At 42.0% G+C, this 22746-nt stretch overlaps 1 protein-coding gene across 1 annotated transcript; it reads right to left on the bottom strand.

Annotated features, from left to right (window-relative positions):
• Positions 1 to 1686: 1686 nt before the first annotated feature.
• LOC116979974 (thiamine transporter 2-like) lies at positions 1687 to 16854 on the bottom strand. The gene is made up of 6 exons (XM_033031968.1): positions 16604 to 16854; positions 14618 to 15443; positions 9760 to 9952; positions 5451 to 5592; positions 3908 to 4252; positions 1687 to 1862 (listed from the first exon to the last, which is right to left on the bottom strand). Exons 1-5 carry the CDS (start codon positions 16772 to 16774, stop codon positions 4082 to 4084), a joined length of 1503 nt encoding a protein of 500 aa, XP_032887859.1. The 5' UTR covers positions 16775 to 16854; the 3' UTR covers positions 1687 to 1862; positions 3908 to 4081.
• Positions 16855 to 22746: the final 5892 nt, after the last annotated feature.

Raw genomic sequence — 22746 nt, 5'->3', positions numbered from 1 at the left:
TCCAACATCATCATCAAATTCACTGATGACACCAGCATTATCGGATGAATAACGGATAATGATGAGTCAGAGTGCAGGAGGGAGATTGAACATTTGATTGAATGGTGCCAGAACAACAATCTTGCTTTCAATGCTAGCAAGGTCAAGGAGCTGATTGTTGCCTTCAGGAAGGGAAAACCAAGGATCTATGAACCTGTTTTTTTTACAGGATGGCGGTGGAGAGAATGAACCTGGGCGTGCCGGGCTTGAGTGGTACCACAACAATTGTTTGCTCATCGTTAAGACTAAAGGGCCTGTCCCACGTATGTGCCCTTGGCACGCAAATTACGCAACCTCGTGGTCGCATTGAGCCGAGACGGTCGAGCGAGTGTTGGGCGCTATTACATGCGTACGTACAGCCATCTGGAGCGCGTGACGTCATTTGAAGATGGACACAATGCTGGAGTAACTCCGCGAGACCAGCAGCATCTCTGTAGAGAAGGAATGGGTGACGTTTCGTGTCGAGACTCTTCTTCAGTCTGAAAAGAAGGGTCTTGACCCGAAACGTCACCCATTGCTTCTCTCCAGAGATGCTGCCGGTCCCGCTGAGTTACTCCAGCATTTTAAGTCTATCTTCAATTATCTTGGCCCCGCTCTGGAAGTAGAAGTGGGGGCGGATCCGGACCGCAACGGCCGTGAGCCCCAGGCCGAGTTTGGCGATCGTTTGCCTGCTTCTGCTGGTGAGACGTTGAAGGTGAGACGTTGCGTCACGCCAGGGTCTTGGGCCTGTCCCACTTTGGCCGTCAGTTCCGCGACAGGCCGTTGGCGTGCGAAGATTTCGTTCACTGCACGAATTTCGGAGCCCCGCGCGACATTGCGCACAACTACATACCCCTCGCTTCTAAGTGGGACCGGCCCCGCGCGGCCATACGATGCCCGTACGCCTCAAGCGATGACGAGGTCGCGTAATTTGCGAGCCAAGGACGCGTAAGTGGGACAGGCCCTTAAAGAACTAATTGTCGATTTCCGAAAGAGGAAGTCAGAAGATCGCACACCTCTTTATTTCATGTTCCTGGGCGTTCCTGGGCGTGCCTGGGCGTGCCTGGGCGTGCCTATCTCCAAAGAGCTCTAAACTAAACTGTATCTCTAAACTAAACTAAACTAAAGCTGTCCTAGACATCGATGCAATCGCTAAAAAAGTCCTGCAGAAAAACATTTTGAGTGACTTCACCCCCCCCCCCCCCCCCCGACCACTCCTCCTGTTCTCGGGCCCTGCTGCCAAAGATCATAGAGCGGAGCCTGCAGCCGCTGTGAAGTTCGGGAACCAACCCTCCCCTGTGACAACGCGCTCCCCCCACCCCTCAACTCTACCCCCCTCCTTCTCTGCCCACCCCCACCCCCTCCCTCTCTGCCCCCCTCATGCTCCCTCTCCCCACCTCCCTCTCTGTGCCTCTGTGTCCCTATCTGCCACTCTATGTCCCTCGTTGCGCCCCTCTCTATGCCTCTGTGTTCTTTGTGTCCCTCTCGGTGCCTTTGCATCCCTCTCTGTGTCCCTCTCTGTGCCTCCATGTCCCTCTCTGTGCCCCTGTCCCTCTCTAGCTGCGCCTGTGAGTTGGGGGCTATACGTGAGTGGATAGGGCGGGGGATGGGGTAAAAGGAGCGAATAAATAATACTAATATAATATCAATGGGGATGGTTAGTGTGTGTGGGGGTGGTTAATGTGTGTGCGAGGGGTTGGTCAGTGTGTGTGTGATGCCGCAGGCCACCCCCTCCCCACGCAACCGCGTGTTGGGGGGACTGGACCCAATGGGTCCCACTTTGTCTAGTATCTAACAATAAAACACCCTTGGCTGAAAGGAATGTGTTTAAACACTCTAAATAACTCTTTTTTTAAAAAAAAATTTAAAATATTTTATTTTATTAGAAGTAAGTACAGTCATATGGCACCAAAGTGCCTAATATATATTTTCATAATACATTTTATGTACAACTTCTTTTTTTTTTTTTTTGTTACACTGAAAAAAGATTAGAATAAGAAAAAGAAGTTAGATAGTAAAGGATAGAAAGATGTGAAATATATAGTGTGTGAAAAAAGAAAACGAGTAAATGAAGAAAGTTGAGAGAGAGAATAGAGAAAAGAAAAGAAAAGAAAAAAAGAGGAGATCATTATTTATAGTCTTGACCAACCCTCGTCCAGTCCTGAAACAGTTATTTTTTACAATTGTGTTGCACCATATGATTCCAAAAAAAAGACGAATGGAGACCAACTCGTTATGAATTGGTCTGATTTATCCATTAGGAGGAATCGCATTTCCTCAAGATGAGCGGTGTCCAACATACTTGCAATCCACATTTTAAGCGTTGGTATTGATGTACCCTTCCAAAATTTAAGAATTAATTTTTTTGCTATTATTAAACCATAGTTAAGGAATAGATTTTGAGATGTGTTCAATTTATTCCCATCTTCCATTACGCCAAATATAATCATTTCAGTATTAGGTTCCATTCTTGTCTTGAATAATTTTGTAAATATTTCAAAAATATCATTCCAAAATCTATAAAGTTTTATGCAGGAGACTAAGGAGTGTGTTATAGTTGCCTTTTGGGCTAGACATTTATCACAAGTGGCGGATATATTTGGATAAAATTTGTTCAATCTTGTTTTTGAATAATATAATCTATGTACAATTTTAAATTGAATTAAATTATGTCTTACATTAATTGAACATTTGTGAATATATATCAGGTATTTTTCCCATTTAACCTTCGTAATTTTTATCATTAGTTCCCGTTCCCACTCTTCTCTAAGTACCTCTGTCGATGGTAGGTCTATATTTAGAATACTATTATATAAATATGATATTAATTTTTGTGAGTCAGCTTCAATATTCATTGCCTCTTCCAATAAGTCAGGAGTTACTTTTTGATATCCTTGTATATATTTTTTCACGAAATCGCAAATCTGAAGATATTTAAAATATTGGTTGTTTTTCAATTTAAATTTTAATTGTAATTGTTGGAATGATAGTAAGTTTCCCATTTCATACATATCCCCGATCCTTCTAATTCCGAGACTTTCCCATTGGTTATATGTCTTATCAATAAGAGATGGTTTAAATAAAGGGTTATTCGCTATTGGCATTAACAGTGATAGATTTCTTAATTTTAAAGATAATTTTATTTGTTTCCAAATTCTTATTGTACCATATATAATTGGGTTCTTCTTATATATTGTGTTATTCAGTTTTTTTGGGGAGAAGAGGATCGTTCCTATATTACAAGGATGGCAATCCTCCTTCTCCATTTTTATCCATTCTGTCTGTTGGGTAGAACTATCCAACCAATAAATCATATTCTTAATATGCACTGCCCAGTAATAATACATAAAATTCGGAAGTGAAAGTCCCCCGACCTCTTTTGGTTTACATAAGTGTTTTTTTGTGATTCTATGTGATCTATAGTCCCAAATATAATTAGTAATATTAGAGTCTAATTTAAAAAAAAAATATTTTGGTATATATACCGGTATAGATTGAAATAGGTATAGTAATTGTGGTAGGAAGATCATTTTTATTGCATTTATTCTACCTAATAATGATAAGGGAAGTGTTTTCCAAAATTTAATCAACGTATTAAGTTTATTTAATAAAGGCATGAAATTAGCATTGAATAATGCTTTATATTTTCTAGTAATCTGAATACCCAAATATTTAAATTTTTCTGTTGCGATTTTAAAGGGGAACTTCAGTAAGTGTGTAGGTTCTTGAGGTTTTAATGTCATGATTTCACTTTTATTCCAGTTTATTCTATATCCAGAAAAAGACCCAAATTCCTCTATTAAGTTTAATAAATTTGGTATGCTCGTTTGTGACTTTGCTCTAAATAACTCTGAATGACAATAAAGGCTATCTAATCTATCTAAAATAACCGATTTCCTGCATTGGATTGAATCCCATGAATGGTCCTTTATCTTCTTAATGAGTAACTAATTGAATGTGATCTTTGCAGATATCCCTGGACAAATGTTCTAGCCACCTGACCAAGAGGATTGAGTGAGAAATGCTAACAACAAAAGTCCAACACTTTTCAATGGACAAAATGTCAAAATCGTTCTGCAAGGTATGTCTCAGTTCCAGATGGTGAAGTGTTTTCATTGATGACCTCTGACCCATCCTGCCGAGTTCTTTTCTGTCGACTTTGATAAAAGGTGTAAATTCCTCTGATGAGGAAAAGTCCTGCTATAGCTGCAAAGTATGTCCCATAAACAAGGAACTGCAAAATAAAACCAAACATGGGTTGCAGCTGGATTCATAGGGCCTCAACAATGTTGCTTCAATGTAACGAATACAGTAGCTAATGCTTGAGTAGTAGGAGCGGTAGAGTTGCTGCTTTACAGCGCCAGACACACGGCTACTGTCTATATGGAGTTTGTACTTTCTCCCCGTGACCGCGTGGGTTTCCTCCGGGTGCTCCAGTTTCCTCCCACACACCAAAGACCTACAGATTTGTAGGCTAATTGGCTTTGGTAAAATTGTAAATTGTCCCTAGTGTGTAGGATAGTGTTAGTGTACGGGGTGATCGCTGGATGGTGTGGACCTAATGGGCCATTATCTTTAAAGTCTAAAGACATTTACCCAGACTAATTTGCCAGGTTATATGCTTTACAAGTAGGATATAATAGCTTTGGTTTTATTTTACTGAAAATTCAACTGAAGGGATGCAACACATTGATCCGGATACCTCCAGCTTACAAAAGACAAGTCAATACAGGAAGAAAAGACACAAAATGCTGGAATAACTCAGTGGATTAGGGAGCATCCCTGGAGAACAAGGATAGGTGTCCACCTATCCATGTTTTCCATGTTGCCTGACCTGTTGAGTTACTCCAGCATTTTGTGTCTTTTCTTGGTAAACCAGCATCTGCAGTTCCTTGTTTCTAATTACAGGAAGAATATTGGTGACTTCACATATGTGTTTTAAAAAAATAACGGTGTTTAGAATAAATAAGACTGAAGGAGGTGTAATCGTGTAAAATGGTGATTCAGCCCTTGGTTTTGAGAGTGATTTGAACCTGTGACATTTTGATTCATATCAAAAAGAGCTATTGATAAATCACAACTAATAACTTATTTCAGAGTTTCGTCTAACAATTCCTGGAACTCAGACAGCACAGTGATGCAGCATTAGAGTTGCTGCCTTAAAGTGCCAGACCTGGGTTCGATCCTGACTGTGGATATGCAGAAGATGAGGTATATGGATCATGTGCAAGCAATTGCGATTAGTTTATCTTAGCATCATGTTCGGCACAGAACATTGTGGGCCGAAAGGCTTGTTCCTGTGCTGTCTTGATTTACATTCTAATAGTTCTCAATCTACTGGTGAATAATATGTCCATAAATCAAACCTGATCTTCCATATTGCCCAAACTACAACACTACAGCTCACTCATGGAATCCACTGTTTAACTCACCTGGGTGATAATATCCAAACCAAGGCCTCTTGAATCCACAACAATGATGGTCAGAATGGTCTGCAGAAGTAGAGCCGCAAAGGTATTTACCCCAAACAATAAAGCGTAGCGCTCCACACTCAGGTTAGCTGCTATTTGGAACCTTGATGAGGGAAATAATTGTTTGAATCTAATTTAACAAAGAATAGAACAACATTTCAGCCTTTCGTGTTGAGTGTGTGGAGGTTCCACATTTACATTGCAACTTCCTTGAGGTTCAAGGCAGTTTGAGACCCATGTTTGCGTCCCCTGCAGTTGGCAAATAGCTCATATTAAACTGGGCAGAGTGGGTACTGGGTGACTTCCCTAGGGAGACAGCTGATATATTGAGGGTGGGGGTGGTCCTAAGTGGAATTGGGCATGGGCCTAGGGGGAAGTCAAGTATAGATCAGCAACAACAGAGTATCTTTAAGGGGGAATACCAATAAAATGCAAGTCAGCACATTTCCATTTTAAATCTGGATATGGACAACTATAATATTATAGGAACAACTGTGTGTGCACCATTAACATAAGGACTAACTTACAGTAGAAACAAGAACTTCAGAGGCTGGTTTACAAAAAAAAGACACAAAATGCTGGGGTAACAGTGGGTCAGGCAGCATCTCTGGAGAACACGGATAGGTGACGTTTTGGGTCGGGAACCTTCTTCAGACTCATTTACATCTGCACGCAATGGTCCGATTACCCTAAGCTAATTGTACTTGTCCACAATCATCTGGTAATGCTGTTGAAGATCAACTTTCCTGTAGATTAGTGTGGTCGCTTAATGGCAGTGTTTTAATCTTTGTGTGAGAGAAGTGGTTGCTTTTGTTGATGTGGTGCCAAACTGTTGCACACTGCACAGAATCCCACTTCTGACACCATGTGGGAAATGATCAGACTCACACTTAGTGATTACAATCCATAGTCTTTTATTAGCAACTCTGTGGAGGAAACACAAGGTGCTTTTGGCTCCATGCATTCAGTTAGTCTAACTGGAGAGAGAGAGAGAGCTCACTAATAAGCCTGTGGGCGATCCAGTAGTATGAGTGACATAAGGAATGTGCATCAAGCATAATCTGTGTGGTAACATATATATATATAGTATCGACACACTAATCTACATTTCCTTAATCAAATATAGACATTAACTCAGCTAAAATAAAGAGGCAAGGTTGGTACTGTTCCAGCAGATGGAGCAGTTTACAAGTGCACCAAGCATTTGCTTGCTAAATATCGCTAAAACTGTTTACACCCATGGATCTTCTACTCTGCAACAATAGGTGAGTGGCTCCCTGTTGATGAATTTTAGTAATACATCCCCTCTCCCCACTGATAGTATTCAGCAGCACTGGTGAGCACCTTTACTGCAATCATTGGCATCAAGGATAAAGCCTGGTTGAAAAGTAAGCTTCGAAGGAAAGAATTAGGATCTGTGTCTGACTAAATAAGTTAAGGATGGTATCATGTAGAAAGAAAAACTAAATAAGGTTGCAAGGATTAATGTGTACCTCTGTGCCGGGGTGCTACCCCAAATTGTGCTGCGAGCAGGATGATTCCATCTCAAAATTAGTAAGGCCTGAGAGTTGAAATACACTGCTTCATGTCAACAGGATTTTAAAGTTTATGTCCTGGATTGCTAGAAATCACTCCCTATAGGGTGATTTCACTAAAGGTCACTGGAGCGTAGATCCGCACCCACGTGACCGCAAAATTTAACTGGAGTACATGCGTCACTTCCGGTACATGTTAGTGAATGGGAAAACACGCACTTTCACACCCGTTAAAAACATCGAAAACGGCCCGTTTTTGAGCTGCAATTAACTGTGCCAGTCGGGGTGACCGTGAGGCACAGCTACCTAAATTTATAGTCCAAAAAAAAGATAGAAACTAAGGTAAATTCAAGAGGGAGCTGAAGGTGCAAAAACAGCGGAAGTGCTTAGCGGACATTCGCCGTGGAGATTTAAAGATCGAAAATATCGGGTTTAAACGCGTTTGCTCGCTGCATTTCATCAAAAGTAAGGCATTATTGACGTTTTATCTTTATTCATTTGTTATATGAAAAGTATTAAAAGTGAAAAATCCGTCAGTAAAATTGCAAAATCGCCCATGGTTCTCAGGTGGGTTTTAACATGCAAAATGAAAACGCTTCTGAAGCTACATTTACCATTTAAATAATCGTAAACTATCAATGCGTTTTGAAATAAATTTTACTGATTGTGCAGGCTTTAAACAAGAAACATTGAGAAATATATTTTGGCAAATAATAAAATGTCCTAATTTTGTCCAACTAACAGCTGACAATTATCCCATTGCTTAGCTTGCATCTGAGTAAAATTTATTTCAAAACGCATTGATAGTTTACGATTATTTAAATGGTAAATGGCGCTTCAGAAGCGTTTTCATTTTGCATGTTAAAACCCACCTGAGAACCATGGGCGATTTTGCAATTTTACTGACGGATTTTTCACTTTTAATACTTTTCATATAACAAATGAATAAAGATAAAACGTCAATAATGCCTTACTTTTGATGAAATGCAGCGAGCAAACGCGATAATTCCCGATATTTTCGATCTTTAAATCTCCACGGCGAATGTCCGCTAAGCACTTCCGCTGTTTTTGCACCATCAGCTCCCTCTTGAATTTACCTTAGTTTCTATCTTTTTTTTGGACTGTCAATTTAGGTAGCTGTGCCTCACGGTCACCCCGACTGGCACAGTTAATTGCAGCTCAAAAACGGGCCGTTTTCGATGTTTTTAACGGGTGTGAAAGTGCGTGTTTTCCCATTCACTAACATGTACCGGAAGTGACGCATGTACTCCAGTTAAATTTTGCGGTCACGTGGGTGCGGATCTACGCTCCAGTGACCTTTAGTGAAATCACCCTATACACTTCTTCTACACTCACCCTTTCCCAATACACCAACACACGCACACACACGCACACACTTCTCCCAAATGAAAATCTTTCCTCAACATTTTCCTTGTACTACTGTCTCATTTCTGATTGCAAATGGAACATTGGAAATTCCAAGCATCAGCACCAGTGTTCAGGAATCCTGTCAGCAGACATTTGGGTGCAAGTGCCCAGCTTGTAACAGAGATTGTTCAATGTACCACTGACATGACCCAAATTTGAAGAACCCTGACCTTAAATGTCAACTATCTTGTCCTCCAGAGGTGCTGCCTGCCCGCTGAGTTACTCCAACACTTTATGTTTTACTCAAGATTCCAGCATCTGAAGTTTGTCGTGGCTCTGTGATCCAAATCTTTACCATTTTCACCAGCAGAAGAATTATTTTGTATTAAATAGACTTAAATAAGGAAAATGCATGAAAGTGAAAGTTCAGCATTAGAGATAAAGTAGACACAAAATGCTGGAGTAACTCAGCAGGCCAGGCAGTGCCTCTGCATAAACGGAAAGGGTGATGTTTCGGGTCGAAACACTTCTTCAGACTGACCTGTCTTCAACCCTTTAGAAGATAAAGATATTGTTTGGGGATTGTGCTCAGTACAACTCAAAGATCTAGAACTATTTTCAAGCAGTTTATTTATGAAGAAGTGACTTGTTTATTAACAGACATTTTGACTAGTTAAAATTTTGACTAGTACTGATTGTGAATGATCAGCCATGATCACATTGAATGACGGTGCCCCATAGCCCCCAACTGCGCAGGCTTGGCTGAGGGGTTTCTGTTGTGATGCCAGATTTCCCCGTTGTGATGTGGTCACGGCATCCCTCCATCAACTGCCCCTCGCCATCCCTCTTCCTAACCCTATCCTCCTCCATTCCCCCTCATCCCCCAGCACTCCCTCCCCCTCCTCATCACCCTCCCTCTTCTTTCCCCTCTCCTCCTGCCCTCTCCCATTCCCTCCCTCACCTCTCCCTCCCTTTCCCCTACCCTCAGTGGAAATTGCGTTTTATCTTTAAAATAAACTAAACATAATGTTGACTGTTAATGAAAATGGAAGAATGTGATTAAAACTGAAATTATTTTTAAATCGTGATTTTTTAATGTAAATGAGATTCGGGATCCCATTGTGACGTCATTGTGAACATAGTGACGTTAACACGGCAGGGCAAGTGGAAAAGTGGTTTGAAATGTTATTAAATGTCAATAACTTGTAAAATATAACATCAATCTGAACTAAATCACAGGACAATGGTGAGTATGGTGGGCCAAAAATTGTGTACCGTTTTGGTGGGGTTTTGGGATCTCAAGTGCACACATACAAAGAAACAAACAAGATGAGAGTTTTCGTAATATATGTAGATATTATACTCACGTTGCTATGGTAATTAACAAGAAGTAGGATGCTTTGAAAGCAATGTAACTGGCATAACAAACCCAGATATTGTTTGCACGATCCATAGTGTATAAAGCACCAGCATCCACCACTGAGAAGATGCCGAGGGCCAGTTCTCCCCACACTGCCCAATCCATCTTTACAAAGCCCACAGCAAAGGACATGACAGCACCTGGAGTCAAGTAGAGGGGAATTCAGACGTTTAAACGTCATTGAGTCACTCACTGAAAATCAAACACACAGTTAAATTGAACAGTACCAACAGTTTAACATTAATAGTGTCAGTTGGGGGTAGAAAGGAAATGTATAACATGCGGAATGTGTATTTCTTTGTAAGTGTATTCTGTGTAAGTATATCCCGGTTTTATGCAAGGTTGATATTTGTGGCGTTACGAGTTTAAATATGGGTTAGGATAAGTGGAAGACAGGATGCAAGTGTTTAGCATTTGTAGGGGTGCATTAATCGTCTGTAGTTTCCTTTGTTTAGTAGATACTGGAAGCATAGGTGGTGAGAGCAGGTATTGAGGGGCATTGTTCTGGGACGACACAACTAACTGTTGAGCCTTCCAGAGGTGTCTTGGGTCTAACTCAACACCAGTGAAGGGAGGTACCCACTTGATAATCCCAATTATATCATACCTGCTAACTAGTCCGATTTTATCGTATTTGTTCTGATTTTTAAATTAGAATAGTGTGAAAAATCGGAACAGTACGATTTTGAAGGTACACAAAATTGCTGGGGAAACTCAGCGGGTGCAGCAGCATCTATGGAGCGAAGGAAATAGGCGACGTTTCGGGCCGAGACCCTTCTTCAGACTGATGGAGGGTGGGAGAAAGAAGGAAAAGGGGAGGAGGAGGAGGAGCCCGAGGGCAGGCGGATGGGAGGGTGGGAGGAGACAGCTAGAGGGTTAAGGAAGGGGAGGGGACAGCAAGGGCTAGCAAAATTGGGAGAATTCAATGTTAATGCCATACGGACGCAAGGTCCCCAGACGGAATATGAGGTGCTGTTCCTCCAATTTCCGCTGTTGCTCACTCTGGCAATGGAGGAGACCCAGGACAGAAATGTCGGATTGGGAATGGGAGGGGGAGTTGAAGTGCTGAGCCACCGGGAGTTCAGGTAGGTTATTGCGGACTGAGCGGAGGTGTTCGGCGAAACGATCGCCCAACCTACGCTTAGTCTCCCCGATGTCACTCAGCGGTCAATCAGACGCCGTCTCCGAGGAGCATTGCGGCAAATCACCGAGCAGCTTCCCTTACTGAAGCAGAAGATGGCTGCAGCCAAATGATTGTGGGATGCTGAGATGAGAGAGTGAGAGCGTGAGAGTGAGAGAGGGCAGAGGGAGAGAGAGAGAGAGAGAGAGTTAGAGTGAGAGTGAGAGAGGGGAGAGGGAGAGAGAGAGAAGGGGAGGGGAGAGAAAGGGAGATAGAGAAAGGGGAGAGGGATGGGAGAAAGGGAGAGAGTGAAAGGGGGAGGGGGAGAGGGAGAAAGGGAGAGAGAGAGAGAGAGAGAGGGGGAGAGAAAGAGAGGGGAGTGAAGAGAGGGGGAGAAAGAGAGAGAGTGGGAGGGTAGAGAGAGAAAGAAAGAGAGAGAGAGAGAGAGAGAGGGGGAGAGAAAGAGAGGGAGAGGGTGGGGGGAGAGAGAAAGAGAGGGAGGGGAGAGAGAGAGAGAGGGGGGAGGGGAGAGAAAGAAAGAGAGAAAGAGGGGAGGGGAGAGAGAGGGAGAGAAAGAGGGGAGGGGAGAGCGGGAGAGAAAGAGAGAGAGAGAGAGGGGAGGAGAGAAAAATGAGAGAAAGAGAGGGAGAGAGAGGAGGGGAGAGAAAGAGAGAGAGAGGGGTGGGAGGGAGAGAAAGAGAGAGAGGGGAGAGAGAAACAGAGAGGGGGAGGGGAGAGAGGAGGAGAATGAAAGAGAGGGAGGGGAGAGCGGGAGAGAGGGGGGGAGAGAGGGAGGGGAGAGGGGGAGGGGGGGATGGGAGAGGGAGAGAGGGAGGGGGGGAGGGGAGAGAGGGAGGAGAGACAGGGAGAGGGAGAGAAGAGAGAGAGAGTGGGGGAGGGGGAGGGGGGAGGGAAGAGAAAGGGAGAAAGAAAGAAAAAAACGAGATATAGAGATTCCAGCCTCTTAACGTTTCCCCAGGCCATGGGGAAACGTTGCTGTCAAATGACTTTCAATGATAAACCTCCAGACAAATTGAAGAAAGCAGCTATGACATAATACACAATAAACTGTATTACAAATACACAATGAACAAGTTATGCATTCTTGTACTCTTGCATGGGAATGACCGCACTTAGAAAATTTCAGCAAAATGGCACCGCGTAAAAATACTGATTTCCTCAGCAAAATACGGATTTTCAGGTACTAGAATACTGAAATGCTCTGACAAAACTTGGCAGCTCTGAATATATCGCGATATTGGCAAACTACAAAAAAAACCCTTAAAATCCAGGAGCTAAGGCGTGCCCCTGGACCCCACCCGTAATGGCCGTGGGCAGCCGCTCGCACTCCGTCAACCCGCACATTCAGAGTAAGATTTTTCATTTTCAAATGTTGGCAGGTATGTTATATACTTGCATCTACATGATTAGTTTTTCTTAAATGTGCTTGTTAACATGTAGATAGCTTATTATTGCATATGGAGTGAGTTCTTGTCCTCAGCATAACTTGGTATAATCAGTTTAGATAGTATTTTGGTAGTATCTTGGTTTTCTAGGTTGAGCGCTTATCCTGGAAAAGAACAAGTACTTTGTGTTTTAATTGTAATCAATGTTTATGATGTGCTTACAAAAAATGATGTCAATAGTGGATAAAAATCTGATAAATCAGTCTATGGATCGGTTGCAAATAACAAGCAATATCACTTGAAAACAACAAGGAACATTCACAGGGATAGCCACAACTAGCTTTATACATGACTAGTTTAGTGAAGCTTTGGAAAATTAATAGAGCAACACTTTTTCATTACTTTTAATCTACTATAATATTGGATTAATTATTTCCCGTAATCTGTTGACTGGGCAGGAATGTTTTAAAATGCATTGTTTTCTTCCACCCCTCCCTTTCTACTGCATTGGATTAACTAAACATTGATAACACACAAGTAGAATTATATTAATTCATCAGGAGCGGTTAAGTAACCACAGCCAAAATAACCTTTATGTGAGAAGATTGCCTTATACTCAACATCCACAAGACAAAAGTCCCCAACCAACCTGCTGTCATTATACAACGGTGGCTTTTGGCAATAAAGGTTGATGGCAAAATCTTCAAAAATTGATTTGTTATGCCTGTTACATGGAATGGATCAGTTTAGAAGGATATGGGCCAAACACAGGTAGGTGGGACTAGTGTAGATGGGGCATGTTGATCGGCATGGGCACGTTGGGCCAAAGAGTCTGTTTCCATGCTCTATGACTTTAAGACTCTATGGCTAAAACATAGACTGCTTTTGTGGATATAAGGAACTGCAGATGCTGGTTTAGAAAAACAATGACACAAAGTGCTGGAGTAAGTTTGAAGATGGGTCCCAACCCGAAACGTCTCCTATCCATCTTCTCCAGAGATGCTGCTTGACCTGCCGAGTTACTCCAGCACTTTATGTCATGGATTGCTTTTCACATCTCAGGATCCACCTCTTGGAAAAAGCAGGCATTGTTGATAAAATTAATCATCGTCTTCAGTGTACCTGCTCAGTTTTTGTGGTCGATTGAAGAAGAAGGTGTTTGAAGATCAAAATCTTATAACTGTTACAAAAAAATCATGGGCTACCAGACAGCAGTGATCCCTGTCCTCCTGCATGCCTGTGAGCGGTCATCACAAGGCTGAAAAAGCTATCGTCAGCATATCCACCAATTTATTCACTAACCTCACTGACATTCATCAATATCCCACTACTGAGGGCCTAATTACACTCAGTCAGTTCCATTGGGTAGACCACATCTTGAGCATGTCTGACAACAAGCTTCCAAGACTCTCCATTCCGTGATCTTCCATTAGAAGATTATCAGATGGACAGAGAAAAATATTCTAGATGTGCTCAAAGTACCTTTGAAAAACAATTTAACATAATCTACCTACTCCTGGGAATCTCTGGCCCATGACAGGGGAGGAACAATATCTGGGATGGCATTGAAAACCTCAAAGTCAGGAGCACACAAAGCCCAGGGTCAGTGCAGATCACAAACCACCCAGGGCACCCTCTGCCCATTTGGGGAAGAGACTATGGATCCCAGATTGGCCTCATCAAACATCTCAGAAGCAACCTAAGAAGAAGTTGAATAGACCAATGAGCAAGAGAAGAAATGGAACAGGGAAATGCAGTATAACTGCTTAATTAGTCATCAACTAATTCAGCCCTGGATCACTCATTCAGACACAACTGCAGTTTTCATCTACGAGCTTTCAGTGCAAAATTCATAGAATCATGAAGTGTTCAATGATCAATCCTAGCTTATTTCCTCAAGTTTCCACCTTACGATTAACACCTTCCTGGAGGTGTCAACTTTACTGGTTGTCCTTGTGTGTGGGACTTGCCATTTTTCCTGCTCTTTGTGTACCTCTTGTGCTGACAGTGGTTGTCAGGTTGTCTAACTCACCCACGGTTTACTTGGTGCTCTTGTGATGTGCCACCACCACTCTCCACTGATGCCCTTGCCTAGTATCGCTGCATGGCTTGGCTGATCACTGACTCATCGTGGACCTTTACAGGAATTCAACTGGTTCTCTTTTCTGTCATTTGCACACAGACACTCTGTTCTTGGTCTCTTGACTTAAATTGACCTGATGATTTCACAAGTTGTTACTTCTTATCATAAAATAGATAAATGTTACAATTCAGCTTACTCATAAAGGTCGACACAGCTTCCACGCCGCCATTGTATACCGTGTTTCTTTGGGATGGTTCAACGTAGTCCCACAGCACCTGGATATAATTGACAACTTGCAGGTACCCACAGGTGGACAATGCCCACCATGCAGACCAGTAGATAATTTTTGGAGAGGAATAGCTTTCCTTGAAATCAGAACACAGTTGGAAGAGATCCTTCATCATGCCCTTGCGTTCGGTTGCTTTCACCAGACTAGGGTCACCTTCACGCGAGCTGGCTGGACAACGTGAGGTGGCTGCTGTGTCTAGATCATTCTGAGGACAAATATTTCCGGAGGCAGGCTTGACGTCTTCAGTAGATGGCAGGACCTGATTGTCTTTGGCTTCTTTCTTGTGGAAGAACATGCTTCTTTTGGGCATTGGTAGGAGGAAGGAAGCAAGGAAGGCCAGCGACACTGAAACCAGTGAAATCACGTTTAGAATGAAGTAGGATACATTCCCAACTGAGACTAAAACCTGTCCGAGAATGGAGCCTAGGGTGTATGCAACCAATGTAACGCTCCGACAGTAACTGGTCACTTTTTGGTAGTGGTCTGAATCGACAACACTGTAAATATACGAGTAATAAGCTACTTCAGTTGCAGACACAATGCCAAAGAAGAATTCTAAGAACTGCATGGCCAGGACCCCCTGCGCAAATAGGAGCATTAGCCAAGTAGTAATAAAACTCATTCCTTGTAAGATTATGATAGGTTTATATCTGAGATAATCTGTGACCAAGAAGACAGGGATTAATACTACCATGTAAGAGTAGGTCCATACTGGAAATATTTCATTTGTAACCTGAAAATGAATGGGAAAACAAATTTAATAACAGAAGTCAATAACAGAATGCCACATCTGAACAAAGCTACATGAAAATCCTTGGTATTGGTTTATATAGATATGGAGATACAGCATGAAATCAGGCTATTCGTCCCATCAAGTCCATGCTGACCAGTAATCACCCATTTACACTAATCCTACACTATTCTAATCCAATTGTATTCGCTGCACATTGTTATTGATTACCCCTAGATTCTTTTTTAAAAAAAAATATTTTTATTAGAAGCAAACATATTATAAAGTATAGTTACATATTATAGTAAAAAAAACTTTTCGTATACATCAATCATACATTATTTAAATTTTTAATTGTCGATTAATTCTGCTTCTAGTGTTTTTTTTATATAGATAGAAAAAGAGAGAAAGAGAAAAAAGAGTTAGAAATATCAAAACACAGAAAAGGTGGAATTAATTACTTATAATACATCATTGGAGATAGGTTCGTAGATTATAAAGTATAACTTTTCATCTAATCCTGAGTTCAAGTTTCAGTTGGGTTTTCGTGCTGGGCCAATCTATCCCTTCAAATAGTTAATGAATGGAGCCCATATTTTAACAAAAACTTCTTGTTTGTCCATTAAGACAAGTCTAATTCTTTCTAGATGTAGGGTTTCCGACATTTCCACAATCCACATTTTAATTGTGGGGGTTATAGGGCCTTTCCAAAATTTTAATATTAATTTTTTTCCGGTTATTATACTGTAGTCGAGGAAGTTTCTTTGGCTTGTTTACCCCTAGATTCTATCATTCAACTGCATGCAAGGGGACAATTTACAGCAGCCAATTCATCGACCAACCTGAACCACAAAACATATATAATGCAGAAGAGTCATCATATGGAATCCATAATAAAGGTAAAGGAGGGAAGAAGGGGCAACTTTCATGGGTCAATTATGGTAGAATATTCTTCACTTTCACGGGTTCACTTTCAAAAAGATTCTGAGAGGTTTTGATGAAATAAATCAGGACAGATTATTCTCGCTTCACTGTTCGACATCACCAACATTGCCATAAAACTAAAGGCCGAAGTGGAGGAGATGTTTGACGATGGAAGGTAAAGCTGCATCTAGTCTGAAGATATTTTGTATTTATTCAAATATATACTTTTTGATACTTACCTGGTCAATGGTTAAATTTTTGTCAGGTCCAACAAGATAGGGTATTAAAAAAGGCTCCGAAGGTCTCATTGTTGAGAAGAATCCATAGGCACAAAGAAGCAGCGTGGGGTATAGCCATCTATTGCTATTCACTGGTTTGCAGCAGTCCATGGATTTACAGCATTTTATCATTGCTCCAGGCAAGAGCTAATCCGTTCTCCAAGTGTTATGACCCGTTGAGTTACGCCAGCACTTTGTGCCTATCTCCAAGTGCTTAGACTGTACAGGTTTGCGGCTGCTGAACTACATTGTAATCAAAAGGCTTATCACCTAAGCATGGACTTTAAACACATTGGAAGCATGTTCAATCCTGCTAGTCTCCACAGTTCAAATATCAGCATAATCGCGACATAAATAAGTTAATGAATATTTAGACCTGTCTGCAGTGTATCGGGTACAATCAGATATCGTCAGATCAATATTATGGTTCATGTTTCTACTTAAAATCATTCGCTTAATCACAAATTTGTGAACTGTGAGGCCAAATGGCCTTCTTTAATATCATAAGGAAATATGGAGATTAACCTGTCAGTGCCACCCAGAGTATTTTCAGGTCAGAGTATACAAGTGAAAAAAATCTTGGCAGTGAACAGATTATAGTGAACCTTGAACCAATACAATCAGGCCAGCAATAAAACATGAGCATGCATTTCTTTTTATGTTAATTAATAACCATCAAGCAATTTAGCAGCGGTAAGCTGGTGGAGTTCTACTAATGAACATACTTCTGTCAGCCGGCCCCGATCGGAACTGGTCCTTTGTCGCCTCCAGCTCTTCCCCCCCACCCCCTACTTTCAGTCTGAAAAAGGGTCCTGACCTATAATGTTATAATGTCACCCGACCTTTCTCTCCAGAGATGCTGCCTGACCCGCTGAACTACACCAGCAATTTTTGTCTATACTTCTGACGGAGTTAGCTGGATGCATTTGACTTCTTTTTAACCTCTGTTTTATTATTATTTTTATTGATACAGCATGGAAACAGATTCTACGACCCATCGAGTCCACACCAACCATCGCTCACCCATTCATACTAGTTCTATGTTAACCTACTTGCTCATCAACTCCCAACACGTATGGGACATTTTTACAGAGGCCGATTATCTTACAAACCCACACGATTTTGGGATGTGTGATAAAACCAGAGCACCTGGAGGAAACCCACGAGGTCACAGGGAGAACATACAAACTCTGTACAGACAACACCCAAGGATAGGATCAAACCCAGGTCTCTGGCGCTGTGTGACAGTGCGACTGTGTGACCAACTGCACCACTGTGCCATCTGTATACCAAGGAACAGGCAAGAATCACCTATAATTAAAACCTGGTCTTCATGGATGATGTTTTTATTCTGAAACCAAATGGATGAGAAAATCAAAGACTGATGATTCCAAACGGGTACACCATGGACAGATGTCGTTCATGTTCTATTACTTTATTGATCATTTTGTTCTGTTTTATCCTCATGGGTGCTTTTCTTTATTCTGTTTTCTCCAATTTTCCTAGCAATAGACAAGGAAGCTATCTCTGTGAGAGGAAGTCTTGCTAGTTTGTGTTCTTTATTTTGTAATTTTAAGATTTCTTTATTTAATAAAGCAGGCAGGGACCATTGCTTTATACCATCCTAATATAGATGACATCAGCTCTTGTGATTCTCCTCCTTCTTCAGACAAGTAAGAGGGTGTTGTTTACCATGGACACGGTGCGACACTTTCATGTCCGTTATTTCATTCACTTTTTCCTCTTTATCTGAGGTAGGGGGTTCTTTGACCTAGGTATTACAGTATCCACTGCTGCCAGACAACCTACTCCAATGCCTGAAGTTCCTTGAGAACTTTCACTCCTTGGAAAACTGGTGACGTTCATACAATGAAATTCAAATCACCTTCCGATGTTGAAAGTCTGAAATAAAAACAAAAAATGCTGGAAACACTCAGCCGGTCAGGCAAAAAAAGTACAGTAGAAAGAGAAACAAACTTAATGTTGCAGGTTCGAAATGCCCTGCATAAGAATGAGGAATAAAGGAGAAAGCACATTGGTTTTAAGTTGCATGTAGGGGAACATTATTTATGAAATACTTGGAGAAAATGTGAATCTGTGTGAGACTTACACAGTAGCACAAATAAGGATGAAGAGTAGTACACTACTTGTCAGACCACAACATTTGATTGTGGGACCCATTACAGTGGAGAAGGCAGCTTCATGACTGGTGATTGTGAGATAATTGACCATTAAAGAGATAACAGCCTGTGTTGAAGAAAGATATTTATTAATGGGGGCGCGTGGTGGTTTCTTGTGGAAACAACCTCCCCGCCCAATTTATCCAGCACGCTAACAGCGTCATTATAGACACACGAGAAACAGCAGATGGATCTGAAATCTGCAGCCTGTAGAAGGGTCCCAACCCAAATCGTCATCTGTGCATTCCCTCCACGGATGTTGCCTGGCCCACTGAGTTCCTTCAGCACTTTGTGCAGTGTCACTATTGATTGAACTCCTTCTTCACAAGTACAATTGCCAACAAACGCATGTTTTGGATAGGGCCAGCAGAAATAGGACCTGAGTATTTCAATCCGGAACAAGTAAAGTGCCAAAGAACTGTAATTCAGCCAATAATCAATTGCTCCATTCATATCAACTGGATTCCACCAAAGCAACTTTCCCTTTTGCTTAATGATATACTTTCTATCAATGTGTGAAAACACTGCATAGAAACTTGATTTCTGTTGTATGGTATACACTGTCTCATTACCTATATCAATATACTGGTTGTTCATTCTGTAGATCGACTCAGATCTTTGTTTTAAATGTGGCTTATTTTGTTTTTAATTGGGACTGAGGCCCTGGGTTGGCTTGTGGCCAAAGCGTGGATTTGTATTCGTGACCCAGGGTGACGTTATCTGCCTCAGCAGGCCAGTTGGCTCTTGGAGGCAGTGAAGACTGATAAAACGATATTAGTGCTGCACCCTTGTACTCAGTCCCATCACATGTAATTGAACTCCAAAATACAAGTTCAATACATATGGGAGAAAAGCATTGGATAATGTCCAGAATATCACCTGTGAAAGGCTATCTGACACACATTCTTACTTCTAGTTGATGTTAATTTAGGTGGGTGTTTGTGATTACTTAGAGGAAATGCCTGCTTAATATTAGATGAAAAAAAATATAGGGGGAAAGAGACAGTGAAGGATGCAGACATGGGAGCATTGTCCAGCACTCTGCTTACAAGGTAGTGCCCTCATATGAAAGGCATGTGTGACATCACTGGGATCTTTGCTCACAGTTTGGTGGTTCCAGGAGAGGGGAGGGGGGGGAGAGGAGAGGGAGGGGGGGGAGAGGAGAGGGAGGGGGGGAGAGGAGAGGGAGGGGGGGGAAGAGGAGAGGGAGGGGGGGAAGAGGAGAGGGAGGGGGGGGGGAGAGGAGAAGGAGGGGGGGGAGAGAGAGTGCCTTTTTACTTCAACCCAAACCCAAACAACCATTTGCAGGCAGTGCTTTTTTACCTCTAACCATATTTTCATTTTCAAACCAAATTAAAGGTACTCACAGTGTTGTAGACATTTGTCATTGTCATTCAAAGCTCTGATTGAGGCACACCACTTGCAGAGACTGATTGAGGCACACCACTTGCAGAGACTGATTGAGGCACACCACTTCCTGGTTTTATAGTCCCTCCCCCTCCCTCCAGCAGGGGCAGCAGAGAGAATGGGGAATGTTGTAAAAACATTAATATCTCTGTCAATTTTCATCGACGGGAAAAATCCTCGGCACAAATGCGGCGGAGGGGGGCTCTGAACGAGGTGGCCAAAAATGACAGCCGTAGGTGGCGGCGTACTCTCGGAAACCGCAGCACAGAAAGCCAAAACCGGTCAAGAACAGAGTTTTAGTAATATAGATGTGATTGGTCTATTTAAGTTTCTGGTTAATAGTGACAACAAAGGATTTAGTTAGTCTCTCTCTTGTTAGATATAGTCATAGGTTGGCACTTAGGTGACATGAATGTACTATTGATCAGTCCCTGCCGAAAGGAAATGTATAACCTGGGGTATGTGTATTTCTTTGTAAGTGTATTCTGTGTAAGTTTCCTTTATTTAGTAGCTACTGGTAGGATAGGTGGCGAGAGCAGATATTTAAGGGAGTGATTCTGGGACGCCACAACTAACTGTTGAGCCGAGGTGTTGTGGGCCTAACTCAACGAAACACCAGTGAAGGGAGGTGCCCACTTGATAACTCCAATGATATACCTGTATCTACACAAACAGTTTTTATGTGCTTAACATGTAGGCAGCTTATTATTGCATATGGAGTTAGATTTTGTCATTACCATCATGCGTACAAGCAGTTTAGATACTACTTTAGCTTTGGGCTTGGGTTTTGCTTGGTTGAGTGCTGATCCTGGTGTTATAGCACAAGTACTTTGTATTTTAATTGTAATCTACCTTTTTTGTTCCTGCTGCCATCTCAGGCACCAACAACTAACATCTTCAGAGGCAGGATCACCACTTGGGACACTGTTTATAGATTGGGTCACAGATAGACATAGCATTCAGGCCAGGCACATGGTCACAATTACACCGTAAAGTGGCCACCTGTTAACCAGACGTAGAGTAGGTTTAATATTTACCATTGTGGTATTTATCAGTTTGTTAGCTTGAAAGATTCATAAGCAGCTCAAAACGGAATTACTTAATTGCTGTAGATAAATAAAGAACTTAGAACACCTTTAAATTGTTACGCATTCTTGAAGGACACACACTAGGGTTCAAGGTCTATTGCAGTTTTTTTATAATTCAGGGGGGAAAGCTTAAAGAAAGAAAATAATTAATATGATTCCTCATGCACTTTGTTTGTTGCTCCAAATTCCAGTCACTTGTGTCCGAAAGTGATTGTAAGTTCATTTTAAAACAATTGGTAATTGATAATCCTTAATGTTATTTGTGTAGATTGTGGGTTATGCATGGTTGGAGAGGAGAAGAGTACAAGATATAAACACTGGAAAAACTCTGCATGTCAACAACATACCTTTCTTGCACTTTATGAAGCATGTTCAAGAACGAACTGCAGATGCTGGAGAATCGAAGGTAGACAAAATTGCCGTGTTGTTCCCTTCACACCCCCTCCCCGGGCACTTTCCCTTGCAACCGCAAGAGATGCTACACACGTGTCGCTTTACCTCCTCCCTCGATTCCATTCAAGGACCCAAGCAGTCGTTCCAGGTGCGACAGAGATTTACCTGCATCTCCTCCAACCTCATCTATTGCATCCACTGCTCTAGATGTCAGCTGATCTACATTGGTGAGACCAAGGGTAACACCTCCGCTCGGTCCGCATTAACCAACCTGATCTCCCTGTGGCTCAGCATTTCAACTCCCTCTCCCATTCCGAATCCGACCTTACTGTCCTGGGCCTCCTCCATTGCCAGAGTGAGCACCACCGGAACCTGGAGGAGCAGCACCTCATATTCCGCTTGGGCAGTCTGCATCCCGGTGGCCTGAACATTGACTTCTCCAATTTCCGGTAGCCCTTGCTGTCTCCCCTGCTCAGCTCTTCCTCAGCCCTCTGGCTCCTCCTCTTCCTCCCCCCCCCCCCCCCGCATCAGTCTGAAGAAGGGTTTCGGCCCGAAACGTTGCCTATTTCCGCTCCATAGATGCTGCCGCACCCGCTGAGTTACTCCAGCAATTTTGTCTACTTTATGAAGCACCTTGTTAAATCTGCACCACTGCTGATCTACTGTCATCCCCTTTAATCCATCTCCCTAGTCTTTGTCAAACTTTATCTTTTTACCATTGTAGTTTAAAACACAGATCCAGATCCAGAGTCTCAGATCCAAATTTCTTACAGTCAAGCTGAAGTTCTAGCAAGCCACAATCATTCTGAGAAGTTTTAGATGGAAATGCAGGTTGACTTTGTAAAGTACCAATGACATCGTGTTATCATGATGAGCTAATGAGTGCAAATTTGTTAACATGTATTTTCCCTGTCTTACATTTCTGTGCAGTATTTAAGTTTTACTCTTCCCTCCCTATACTTGTGGGCACGTCACTTTACAATCAAATCTTCAAGTACATAAGTTACTTTTGCCACTGCACATAGTTCAGCCAGTA

This window comes from Amblyraja radiata, chromosome 13, assembly GCF_010909765.2.
Source record: "Amblyraja radiata isolate CabotCenter1 chromosome 13, sAmbRad1.1.pri, whole genome shotgun sequence".
In the NCBI taxonomy this organism is placed as follows: domain Eukaryota; kingdom Metazoa; phylum Chordata; class Chondrichthyes; order Rajiformes; family Rajidae; genus Amblyraja; species Amblyraja radiata.
The sequence above is the reverse complement of the archived record's forward strand: the minus strand, read 5'-3'. Positions and strand labels throughout refer to the sequence as shown.